General features: G+C 39.0%; 1 protein-coding gene across 1 annotated transcript; it reads right to left on the reverse strand.

Moving 5' to 3' along the window:
• Positions 1-11,797: 11,797 nt before the first annotated feature.
• Positions 11,798-13,658, reverse strand: LOC122435858 (periodic tryptophan protein 1 homolog). The gene has a single exon (XM_043459947.1). The coding sequence runs from the start codon at positions 13,543-13,545 to the stop codon at positions 12,130-12,132; it is 1,416 nt and encodes a 471-aa protein (XP_043315882.1). The 5' UTR covers positions 13,546-13,658; the 3' UTR covers positions 11,798-12,129.
• Positions 13,659-13,975: the final 317 nt, after the last annotated feature.

A 13,975-nucleotide genomic window follows, 5' to 3' on the forward strand; every position in this document is an offset into this window, starting at 1 on the left:
ACTAATCAGAAAATTAACAAGGAAACACAAACTTTAAATGACACAATGGACCAGCTAGACCTAATTGATATCTATAGGATATTTCACCCCAAAACAATGAATTTCACTTTTTCTCAAGAGCACACAGAACCTTCTCCAGGATAGATCACATCCTGGGCCATAAATCTAGCCTTGGTAAATTCAAAAAAATTGAAATCATTCCAATCATATTTTCTGACCACAATGCAGTAAGATTAGATGTTAATTACAGAAGAAAAAAAAAAACTATTGAAAATTCCAACATATGGAGGCTAACCAACATGCTTCTGAGTAACCAAGAAATCACAGAAGAAATCAAAAAAGAAAGAAAAACCTACATAGAAATGAATGAAAATGAAAAGACAACAACCCCAAACCTATGGGTCACTGTAAAAGCAGTGCTAAGGTTCATAGCAATATAGGCTTATCTCAAGAAACAAGAAAAAATTCAAATAAATAAAACTAACTCTACACCTAACGCAACTAGAAAAGAAAGAAATGAAGAAACCCAGGGCTAGTAGAAGGAAAGAAATCTTAACAATTAGGGCAGAAATAAATGCAAAATAAATAAAAGAGACCATAGCAAAAATCAACAAAGCTAAAAGCTGGTTTTTTGAGAAGATAAATAAAATTGACAAACCATTAGCCAGACTCATCAAGAAACAAAGGGAGAAGAATCAAATCAACAAAATTAGAAATGAAAATGGGGAAATCACAACAGACAACACAGAAATACAAAGGATCATAAGAGACTACTATCAACATCTATATGCCAATAAAATGGACAACTTGGAAGAAATTCATGAATTCTTAGAAAAGTGTAACTTTTCAAAACTGAAGCTGGATGAAATGGAATATCTTAACAGACCCATCACAAGCACAGAAATCAAAACTGTAATCAGAAATCTTCCAGCAAACAAAACCCCAGGACCAGAGGGCTTCACAGCTGAATTCTACCAAAAATTTAGAGAAGAGCTAACACCTATCCTATTGAAATTCTTCCAGAGAATTGCAGAGGAAGGTAAACTATCCTAACCACATTCCATGAGGCCACCATCACCCTAATTCCAAAATCAGACAAAGATGCCACAAAAAAAGAAAACTACAGGCCAATATCACTGATGAACATAGATGCAAAAATCCTTAACAAAATTCTAGCAAGCAGAATCCAACAACATATTTAAAAGATCATACATCATGACCAAGTGTGCTCTATCCCAGGGATGCAAGGATTCTTTAATATCCACAAATCAATCAATGTGATAACACCACATTAACAAACTGAAATATAAAAACCATATAATTATCTCAATAGATGCAGAGAAAGCCTTTGACAAAGTTCAACATCCATTTATGATAAAAACCCTCCAGAAAGCAGGCATAGAAGGAACATACCTCAACATAATAAAAGACATATATGATAAACCCATAGCAAGCATTATCCTCAATGGTGAAAAATTGAAAGCATTTCCCCTAAAGTCAGGAATAAGACAAGAGTGCCCACTCTCACCAGTACTGTTCAACATAGTTTTGGAAGTTTTGGCCACAGCAATCAGGGAATAAAAAGAAATAACAATTTGTATGGAAATACTAAAAACCTCGAATAGCCAAAGCAATCTTGAGAAAGAAGAATGGAACTGGAGGAATCAACCTGCCTGACTTCAGACTCTACTACAAAGCCACAGTCATCAAGACAGTATGGTACTGGCACAAAGACAGAAATATAGATCAATGGAGCAGTATAGAAAGCCCAGAGATAAAGCCACGTACCTATGGACACCTTATCTTTGAAAAAGGAGGCAAGACTATACAATAGAAAAAAGACAACCTCTTTAACAAGTGGTGCTGGGAAAACTGGTCAACCACTTGTAAAAGAATGAAACTAGAACACTTTCTAACACCACACACAAAAATATACTCAAAATGGATTAAAGATCTAAATGTAAGACTAGAAACTATAAAACTCCTTGAGGAAAACATAGGCAAAACACTCTCTGACAGAAATCACAGCAGGATCCTCTATCACCTACCTCCCAGAGTAATAAAATAAACAAAATAAATAAACAAATGGGACCTAATTAAACTTAAAAGCTTTTGCACAACAAAGGAAACTATAAGCAAGGTGAAAAGACAGCCTTCAGAATGGGAGAAAGTAATAGCAGATGAAGCAATGGATGAAGAATTAATCTCAAAAATATACAAGCAACTCCTACAGCTCAATTCAAAAAAAAAAAAAAAGGACCCAATCAATAATTGGCCCAAAGAACTAAACAGACATTTCTCCAAAGAAGACATGCAGATGGCTAACAAACGAATGAAAAGATGCTCAACATCACTCATTATCAGAGAAATACAAATCAAAACCTCAATGAGGTACCATCTCACGCTGGTCAGAATGGCTGCTATCCAAAAATCTACAAAAAATAAATGCTGGAGAGGGTTCAGAGAGAAGGGAACCCTCTTACACTGTTGGTGGGAATGCAAACTAGTACAGCCACTATGGGAAACAGTGTGGAAATTCCTTAAAAAACTGGAAATAGAACTCCCACACGATCCAGCAATCCCACTCCTGGGTATACACACCAAGAAAACCAGTATTGAAAGAGACATGTGTACCCCTATGTTCATCGCAAAACTGTTTATAATAGCCAGGACATGGAAGCAACCTAGATATCCATCAGTAGACGAACAGATAAAAATGCTGTGGTACATATATACAATGGAATATTACTCAGCCATTAAAAAAAATACATTTGAATCAGTTCTAATGAGGTGGATGAAACCAGAGCCTATTATACAGAGTGAAGTAAGTCAGAAAGAAAAACACCAATACAGTATACTAATGCATATATATGAAATTTAGAAAGATGGTAACGATAACCCTATATGTGAGACAGCAAAAGAGACACAGATGTATAGAACAGTCTTTTGGACTCTATGGGAGAAGGCGAGGGTGGGATGATCTGAAAGAATAGCATTGAAACATGTATATTAACATATGTGAAACAGATTACCAGTCCAGGTTCAATGCATGAGACAGGGTGCTCAGGGCTGGTGTACTGGGATGACCCAGAGGGATGGGATGGGGAGGGAGGTGAGGGGGGGTTCAGGATGGGGAACACATTTACACTCATGGCTGATCCATGTCAATGTATGGCAAAAACCACTACAATATTGTAAAGTAATTAGCCTCCAATTAAAATAAATTTTTAAATGATTAAAAGGAAAAATAAATAAATAAGAGCTTGTCTTTTCTCCATTGTAAAAAAAAAAAAATAAGAACACTGTATAAACTATCAGCCAATCTGTATCCATTCGAAAGTATTTATCAGCATATTACCCACAAAAGCAGCCCCAGGTGCATTCAAGGAATTCAAAGAATGAGATCAGCCCTTGCTCAGACTCTAGTCATAAAACTAAGGGGTACAATTTGTCAGAGGAGAAAGAGGGGACGTGGAAGTTTTACTAGCTGACGTGCATGTCTGTGAATAGTCTGGTGTGTCACAAGGTATTTGATGAAAATCATATTTAAAGTACAGATATTTGAGTATGTTTAATTTTTTCAAAGAGGATTTTCACTCCAAGTGATCCTTCTAATAACATCACTTTCATTTACTTACATTCCATTTATGCTGTTTTAAGTAAGAGCTAAAGTGGCAAGGTTACATGCAGAAAACGGTATTGCATATAACTCTGGTCATATTCACAGGTAGGTGACTAGACAGCAAGTCTCTATCCTGTAGGTTGCAAGAGTACAGTCTAAGAGTACTGCACTCAGAGTGGCTCAGAGTAGAGTCTCAGGCACCTGCTGCCACCAGAGTTTGTCTTGCTCAGAGCTCCTCATTCCATGGTGTTTTTTACCCTCCCTCCTATCACCATCCCAACTTCCTGTCTAGAAACTATACATCTAGACTTTACTCTTAGGGTTTATTCATTACTAATCAAAGCATTTTAAAAACGTCATTTTTACGAATTCTTCTTTGCTGTCTAGGGCCATGTGTTTTGGGAATGCCTGTGGACCCACAGTGAGATGCAGAGATGAATTCTCATTTGCCAGACAGCTTGTTTCATATTGAGGTAAGGGAAGTTTGGGACAAAAACTATGAAAGTTTATCTTAGGTAAATGTTGAAGCCGAATTACAGACATACAGAGGGACATCACCACCTTCCCTCCAAGGTCACATTTTCACTGTGATATGATATGATAATGGAGAAGTCTAGCTATAGGAGTCTAAGTTTCTCTATTTTTGAGATGTATTAGGTAACAGTGACCTCCCTTTTTATTGATGGATTCTGAGGGGTATTCAGCTAGCACTTCTTAAAGGGGGTTAAATAAATCCGAAGCAGTAGTATAAACAAATTCCACTTAAAACTATGAATGGTGGAATCTGTGCTTCATTTATCATTTCTGGCAATGCAAATATTTCAGAGGAAGCCAGTCATTTTTTCGGCTTTCATGGAAAATTTGCAACTCAGAAATCATTCTTTGGGTTCTTTATGCCCTCCTGCTCAATCTATCATTGACTGTTGAGATTGGTGCCTGCTTGGTGGTTCTGTGTCTGTTTCTCAGCAATCTGTTAGCAACTAATAGTAAAGAAAAGGGTACTCTGGTGAAACAGCATGGGCCTGAGGTTGAAAATGCAAGTTAGGCTGCAAAAGGTGAAGGAATGTAGGCTGTGAGTTCAGTTTGGAAATGCAATCAGTAGCCGTACAATGGGAACTTCTAGGTCTAAATAAGTCCCAATTTAATATTTGTTACACTTTTTAGAATATACATTTAATTTTTTATCTATATATGTCTGCCTAAGGTTCTGGTACCCATGCACTAATCACAAACCCAGCTTGCAGCTTTTCCCATTAAAGGATGTTCTATTTCTCATGCTTGACTGTTATGACTGGATGGCTGCATTGCAGGATGAGAAAGCACTCTTAAATGAAGGAATAGATTAGCATCACAAATTCCATTTCAAAATACTTTGGCTAGGGACTTCCCTGGTGGTCCAGTCGTTAAAACTCTGCATTTCCACTGCAGTGAGCACGGGTTCAATCCCTGGTTGGGTAACTTAAGATCCTGCATGCCATGCAGTATGGCCCAAAAAAATATTTTGATCCACAGAGTTTGGGTTGGATCTGCCCATATTATCAATGTTTCACCCACATATGCCCTCTCTAGGTGGCTGGCTTGGGCTTCTTCACAGAATAACAGTCTCAGAGTAGTCAAACTTTTTATGAGCAGTTTACCTTCCCCCAGGGCAAGTGTTCCAAGAGGCAGTAAGTGGAGACTGCCATTTTTAAATGGCCCAAGCCTAGAAAGTAGCACATCTTCTTCTGTTATATTCTATTATTCAGAAAAGTCATATAGGCCACTTGACTTCAGTGGAAGGAGAAATAGACCTTACTTCTCGGTGAAGGGAATTTCAAAGAATTTGAGATCATTTATTATGGGACTTCCCTGGTGGCTCAGATGGTAAAGAATCTGTCTGCAATGCAGGAGACCCATATTTGATCCCTGGGTCAGGAAGATCCCCTGGAGAAGGGAATGGCTACTCACTCCAGTATTCTTGCCTGGGAAATCCCATGGACAGAGGAGCCTGGCGGACTACAGTCCATAGGGTCACAGAGTCAGACATGACTGAGCGACTAACTCAAACTTTATAATTGGCCACAGAATCCAAACTTATCTTTTCCATATGAATAACCAAGTGACCCACTAAAACCTGCGTGGAATCACTACCAACAAAAGACCTCTTTCTTTCCTTCCTTCTTTCTTTCAAAAGGCCACTTTCAACTTAATTTTTAGGGGAGATTTTTGCCCCACCATCCAACACCAAATTTTGAGACAGGCAATTTTCTTTAGAATCTCTTAGTATGTGAGGAGGAGTAGCTTTATTTACAGTTACCTTTGTACTGGGAACATAGATTTTTGGAATCCTAGTTTTATATAAGAGTAGGCATCTTATAGTAGAGGTCCCACCTGCTTGACTCTGGTCTTTATCTGTAGTCCCCCACACCTCAGAAAGTTGTAAAAAAGCTGAAAGCTCAAATTCATGGTTTTATGAATGCCCTCCAAGCAAAAGCAAGCTCACTTCTCTAGGTTTCTGTTTTTGTTTGCCTCTTCTGCATGTTCCTTACTTTCTTGATAATTCATTTATGCATTTAATACACACACACACACACACAAATAGCTCTGTTGAATAAAATTAAAAAGTTAATGAATGCTAGCTTTATGGAAATGAAAAAGGGTGGAAGAAATGAGAGAACAGCCTTGGAACCTCTATGCTCCAGGAATGTGGAATTCAGTGAAAGCTGTCATTGCTTCTTTAATTGGTGCAAGACATCAATTTGCTTTGTTTTGCATTGATAGTGAAATTTCTATAGCTCACCCCAGGGGGACAGGAGATAGATAGTACACACTCATCTCACTTAGGTAAATACTGAACCATAAATAAATCACTGCTATTTTCCTGAATTTATAAATAGAATTCTCCTAACAAGGAAATACTTTGGGTAACATTTCTTAAGCTGCATTTGTTTTCCAATCATCATTACCAGGTAGATGTGAAGCTTTGAACCATGAGAAGGAAATATTTGAAATTCATGGCAATTTGAAATGGTGGTATTTTGTTATTATATTTTTCATGTTGTTGTTTTATGTGTTTGTTTTGCTTGGGGACATTTTTATGTGTCCTAAAAAGAAAATCATTAAATTACATGCTTTACAGAAAGTTTTACTAGCAAGTAAAGTTTTACAACAAAACTCTGGATCTTCTCCCATTCCTAAACTGGGATGAGGTGATGTAGTATAATAATTGCCATGACCTGAATGTGTCCACTCAAAATTCATATACTGAAACCAGAGCCCCTGAGGGGAATAGTATTAGGGTGTGAGGCTTTTGAGAGATGGTTAAGTCATGAGGGTCTCATGATCTTTTATAAGGACATGAGATTATTGTCCCAGAGACCCCAGAGAGCTCCCCTGCCCCTTCCACCATGTGAAGACACAGAGAGAAGGTACTATTTATGGGCCAGAAAGCAAGCTCTCACCAAGCCCATATCTGGCAGTGCCTTGATCTTGGACTTTCCAGCCTCTAGAACTGTGACAAAAAAAGTTCTGATGTTTATAAGCTACCCAGTCTCTGGTATTTTGTTACAGAAGCCCAAACAGACTAAATAAATTGTCGAGAACAAGCTCTCTGATGTTACTTTCTAGATCCACCATTTATTAGCTAAATAATTTTTGCCAAGGCACTTCATTCTTCAGCCTTAGTTACCAAATCTACAAGTGTAGGTAAATGAACGTTAAATGAGATAGCATATGCCAAGTATAAGATTAGCCTTGATACTTACTTTCTTGGCACTTAAGCACGTGAGTGTTAATTGTAGTTGTTGTTGCTCTTATACTAATTATTAATATGAAATGAACCCTGGGGTGGTGGTATAAGATCAGGGTATTTGTTATATATACTCACTTACTCATGCTCATGCTCAGTCGTGTCCAACTCTTTGCAACCCCATGGACTGTAGCCTGCCAGGTTACTCTGTCCATGGAATTTTCCAGGCAAGAATACTATTTCCTTCTCCAGGGGAACTTCCCAACCCAGGGACTGAGCTCACGGCTCCTGTACTAGAAGGCAGATTCTTTACCACTGAGCCACCATACTACTTGATGCCTGATAGGAAGAAATATCCATATTTTTTACATATTGGGTTGACTATTTGACCTAAGTTAGTTTAAAACAATTGCCCCAAAATCACTGTGGTAAATTTCCTGCATCTTTCAATAAGGACTGTAATGAGTCCTTTATCTCTCAAAAGGAAATAGTCTAGTTTTCTACAAACAGTGTTTATGAACAGGGAATGTTACAAAGCTTTCCTTAGAACCATTACTGTATTTCACTTAAGATTGAACAGCAATGTTCACTATCGCAGGACAAAGCAATTGGAACTAAAGAGAATTCAATATGTTTAAGATTGTTGAATTTTTTACTTCATCAAGGAAGTGTTGACTGAGCCGGCCTCCTCAGTATGCAGTTGCATTTACAGTTTTATTTATTAATGATCACCAACGGCCTCCATAATTTAGATGTAATGGTTAAACAATTACCTTTTGCATTTGAACTGAAGAAAGTAGAAAGTCATTTAATTGCTAGTAATTTTTCCTCATTACACAAAAGCCGTGCCTTACTTCTTGTTCACATCATAATAATAGCTAGATAAAAGTGATTCGGCAAACAATAACTCATTTTGCTCTTTAAAAGCCAAATAATAAATCCCCAATGACCTCATATAGCATATAAGCCATATGGCTGAAAACAGTATTTTTTTTGAAAAGGGACCTTGGTATGAGTTGAGGATAAGGGAGCTCTTTCTCCTATCCCATTGTGTCTTTGTAATAATGTGGTTGACCACAGCAATACAAAACTACACCCTGATGTAGTCCTCTTTTTCTTATATTTCTACCTCTTTCCAGACTTATACATTCACTTCCCAACCCCATATTTGGTCTCCTTACCATATTCTTGGAAGTGACTTGCTGTGATGACAGATTTGGGTGAGTAATTCTATCTTTCTGCATGAAAGAGAAAGAAAAACATATGATATGCATTAGTCTTGTTTTGTGGTTTGATTCCCAGCTGCTCCCAAGCAGGTCACAGAGGACTAACATGGGTTTGATTAGAGAAACTGGCGTATCAGGAAGGTCACACAATTTCTGGCAGCTTCCTTGTAAATTAAATCTAACTAATTCATTCATGATGGTATCCTTTTCAATTGTGGAGAGCCAGAGTGAAAGAAAACATAGTTGGGACAATGATTTGGAAAACAGAAACTCTTGGGCTTTGCCCCCAGCCTTAATGTCAACTACCTCTGTAGCCTGGATGCACATCCCAGAAGGGTACTTCAAGGGTTAATTAGCTTCTTAAGTGCTCTGAATGTGGAAATATGCTAAATAAACATATGACAGATTGAACTCACCAGAGGGAAAGAAAGACCTGAATTGGGAGGATGGGAGTGGGGGAAATGGAGAACAGTTATAGAGTGAGAGATTATTGAATGTTTGTTCATTCTTACTTTGAAACAAAAAGAAAATATCCCTAGGGAATATTTTGCTTTATCTAAACTGAAGAAGGGAGAGGAAGTCTAAAAAATCATCAGAAACTAGTAGAATACTCTGATCCATAACCAGTGACTAGAAATGGGAGGCTGAGTAAGGACGAGGGTGAACCATATAATAATGTGGAGCAAGGCTCTGTGGCTAGAAAAAAAAAAAAAAAAGGAAAGCTAATCTTTCAAGAAAGGAAATAGGACACTGATCTTCGGAGGCAGGGAGCATTGTGGTACAGAAAGCAAGAGACGAAACTGGATATTTAAATGGACTTATCCCAGAGGAAATAAGTCAGGAGGAAGAGGAGATGGGAAATATCAATGTTGTAGGTAGATGGACACTATAATACCAAATCAAGGATGCTGATCTAAAACGTAAGAGCAGAGATATGATATAGTCAAAATGGAAGTGAATGATGGAAAATGAGATCAAAAATTTCAGCTGTAAGATAATAAGCTCATCATAAAATGCTGCTTCTCAGGGAAAAAAGAAAACCATAGTGAAATGCTGAGGAGGTGCACAGTGAGACAACACAGTGGTCCAAGATGTAGTTTCAGTCAGGTATTAGAACATGAAAGTCAACAGAAATGGAACAATAACACAAAGAAAGAGGTACTGAAAATTAGGTGATACTGAGGGTGAGAGGCAGGACATTACAGGAAAAGATTTGTAGTATAATAAGGTATAGCGTGGGTCTTAGACATGCATGCTCTCTAGGACTTCAGTAAAGAAGGAGTTCAGAAGCAGAAATAGAGCTATTCATATATATGGATTGGCTCATTGAACCCAGTGTCTCTTCCCCAGAAACACCTTAGATGTCCAGTTTGCATTTGCTTTTGCAGAATAAATATGTACACCTGCTCAGATCACTCTGAGCTCAGATCACTCTGAGCAGGAGGCTCAAATATCATCATTCCTCATTATTTCCTTTCAGGGTAATAATTCCATCCAGCAAATTTTGCTAGTGCTGTCACCGGTCCAGACCTTTGGGAAATCCACCTCACTGACACCCATCATTTAACTCAAGCTCTAAATGTTTGACTGTAATTTTAAAGTTAAAACTTTATTATGAGCTTTTCTTTGCTTATCTTTATTTTATACAAAGTTGGCCCCTAAAATGCTTATGGAGCATTTCTTGAAACCCAGATTACAAAATTATTGATGATTTAGCTAGTTACCCATTCTGAAATGCCTAGATAAAAGCCATAAACCTTAATTACATAATAAAGTTCCCTTCTAAATATCAAAATCCCTAAGAGAGCAATCATTTGCGGTATCTAGACCAAGATTTTGTATGCAAGATTACCAAGCATCCCACTTGGGTATTGGGCACAGGCTGTTACTGTTTCATGGCTGCATTGCCAGCTCAGCTTGACTTGCTTAATCCTCTGCCTGCCCTGCTTTATGTCACCCGAGCTAATTGAGCCACAAAAGATAGAGGGGCCTTGGTTTGGAATAAAGTTGCCTCTAAGTGTTCTTCAAGTGTTTAATCCTAAACAAGGACAGTTGCCCCATCCACAGATTACCTAAATTAGCCAGTTGAGATTGGCTCATCTACTTATTGCAATAACTTGCTTGGCACATTTTTTAAAATGATTGCTATTATCCCCAATATCACCTTCAGTATAAAAGTTAAGAAGTGCTCACTGCAAAAAATTAAATATATGGTAAACCACAAAGAGAAAAACAGAAGCAAAGTCCTTGATGAGAGAGCTATCCAAAGAAGGTAGAGAAATGGCCAACAAGTATATGAAGATGCTCAACATCACTGATCATCAGGAAAACATAAATCAAAACTGTACCCTTCTTTGTCTCTTTTCACAGCCTTTATTTTAAAGTCTACTTTATCTGATATGAGTATTGCGAGTCCTGCATTTTTTTGGTCTCCGTTTGCGTGAAATATTTTTTTCCAGCCCTTCACTTTCAGTCTGTATGTGTCCCTTGTTTTGAGATGGGTCTCTTGTAGACAGCATATATAGGGGTCTTGTTTTTGAATACCCATTCAGCCAGTCTTTGTCTTTTGGTTGGTGCATTCAACCCATTTACATTTAAGGTAATTATTGATAGGTATGGTCCCGTTGCCATTTACTTTGTTGTTTTGGGTTCGCATTTATACAACATTTCTGTGTTTCCTGTCTAGAGAAGATCCTTTAGCATTTGTGTTTTTTTTGTTTGTTTGTTTTGTTTTGTAAGATTTTTAATTTATTGACACTTGTCTTTGTGGTGTAACATCACATGATCTGTGTATTCTGTTGCTTTTGGATGGAATATTCCATGTATTATCTGAGTCCATTTGGTCTAATGAGTCACTTACCATTTGCTTTATTTACAAATGTTATATCTTCTTGTGGACTGAACCCTTTATCATTATACCTTTTTTGTTTGGTAACACTGAATACCATGCTGTGGACAGAAAAGGCATGCCACTTATAGAAGAGCAGCACTAAGACTTCTAAATCCTGAGCATTAACTGAAGAACAATTGTCAGGAAAGTGTAGTCCCCCATGGACCTACCTCTGTTCATGGTCTACTCTGGACCCTTGGCCTAATCACCACCTTCCAAGACCTAGGTTTACCCATCTCTTAAGATTACAGGATTTTCTCCTTTTCAAATTCCATGAAGTACTACTTATTTTACATCCTAGTCTACCTGTGACAGATGGCACATTTAAGGAATGAATTTCTAAAAACCTTTTTATTCCTCCTTTCAAGAAATGACTGCAAGTCGAGCCCTGTATGCCACACGCTTGAAAGGTCAGCACAGAGACCAGCCCTGAGTGCTACCACCACAGCTGCAAGGAGGGATGTCAGGCAGCTCTGGTTCAGTCACTTGGATGGCTGCAGCTACACAAGGAGCATCTTTAGGCCAGCTTTTTAAAACTGAGTTAGGATAAATAAAACAGCAAACTGTATGATCTTCATTAAGACTCCATTGGTGTTTCTGAGCTCCTGTTCCCAAAGGGGCCGCTAATAGACGAAGTTCTTGCATTGCCGAGAACAAGCCTCTCTCATCTTCCAAATGCTTCATTTACTGAAGAGACTGTGCTTATATCCCAGATCCGAAGCCCTTCCTTCTGACCTCCAAAAGCATAAATAAATGGCAAATCAGGGCAACAGGAAGAACAGAAGAGAACTCCCATTTTCATATCCCTAGAGTGAACCAGACTTGGCCTGTCTCCTAATATGTCCCAGATCTTCACGTACTTGTCTGCTGATGCAGTCACAAGACAGCCCTTGATTTGACTGCTTAGATCAAGACCAGAAATTTCATCATTGTGTGCGTTAAGTGTAAAAATTGGCTTATCTGAACGTGCATCCAAATTATATACAAAGCCGTCATCTGTACTGGCCAAAAAATGACACGGTGAAAAGTGGTTGCAGGTCACTCTCTCAATCTGCCCACTGAAGCGCCACATCCGGCGGCCCTCCTCCGGACTCCGGCAATCATACAGAGCCACGGACTTATCATATGATCCAGAAATCAGAGTCTGTGCTTCAAATGGATGAAACTGGAGAGTCTGGACCTTGTCTGTGTGTACGGCAAGGCTAGCTGCTGGCTTCCCCAAGGACATATCCCACAGAATAACAGTGTTATCAGCTGATGCACTGGCCAGCGCATTTCTGACCAGCTTATTCCAAGAAAGGTCAAGGACAGCATCTGTATGCCCATCTGCTGAGGAATTCTTCTTTCCTTTCTTTTTCTTCTTTTTTGACAGCTTACTTCCAAGTGTGAAGACTGGCTCTAGAGAGTCCACTATATCCAGGTCCCACACTTCAATAACAGGGGTCATATTTCCCACAGCAATGTAATTTCCAGTTGAGTCATCTGGGCTAGGATCAAAATTTAGCCATTCCACACTCAAAGGGTATGCAGACAACAGGATATCGTGGTGGACATAAAAAGAATCTTCTTCTTGATTATAAACATGCACTTCTAAATTGCATTGGTCCTGTTCAGCTCTGCCACAAACTATGAGATTGTCACTGGGCTTAATCAAGAAATCTTCACGTTCATATTGCTCCGTATCTTTCAGAGTGACGTAAGGATCTTGATCATTACTTCCATAGACCATAAGACCCAAGAGAGATTCACCAAGAGTTTCAGCATCTGGGTCGCCTTCTTCATCATATTTATCTAAGTCGTACTCGGCCAGCTCATCATCATCCAGCGTCCTGCCATCTTCTGGGTCACCATCCTCCAGGGGCTCCCGTGGTCGGGCCTGGGTACGGGCACTCTGCATGCCATCCTCTGAAGGATCGCCTGTTTCCTCTTCATCACTGCCACCTTCTTCATGTAATTTTTCCTTTGCTTCAGCAATGAGACGTTTCACTTCTTCTTTACTAAGTTCTACCTTGTCTGGCATCTCTTTGGCCATGCCGCAGCGGACCCAGGCCACGCACGTCACCTGGAGGCTGCGGTTCATGGTCCTCGGCGCAGCGATGCCTCATGCTGCAGACCTGCCCCGGCGGGTCTGGAATCCCCCGCAGCCCTTCGGCCAGCACGCTCCGAGAAGGGCTCCCGGCCGCAGCTTGGGGCAGAGCCCCTTTAGCATTTGTTGAAGTGATGGTTTGGTGGTGCTGAATTCTCTCAGCTTTTGCTTGTCTGTAAAGCTTTTGAATTCTCCTTCATATCTGAACGAGATCCTTGCTGGGTACAGTAATCTGGGTTGTAGGTTATTCTCTTTCATTAATTTAAATATGTCCTAACATTCCCTTCTGGCCTGGAGGGTTTCTATTGATAGATCAGCTGTTATCCTTATGGGAATCCCTTTGTGTGTTATTTGTTGTTTCTCCCTTGCTGCTTTTAGTATTTGTTCTTTGTGTTTGATCTTTGTTAATTTGATTAATATGTGT

This window comes from Cervus canadensis, chromosome X (genome assembly GCF_019320065.1).
Source record: "Cervus canadensis isolate Bull #8, Minnesota chromosome X, ASM1932006v1, whole genome shotgun sequence".
NCBI classification, from domain to species: domain Eukaryota; kingdom Metazoa; phylum Chordata; class Mammalia; order Artiodactyla; family Cervidae; genus Cervus; species Cervus canadensis.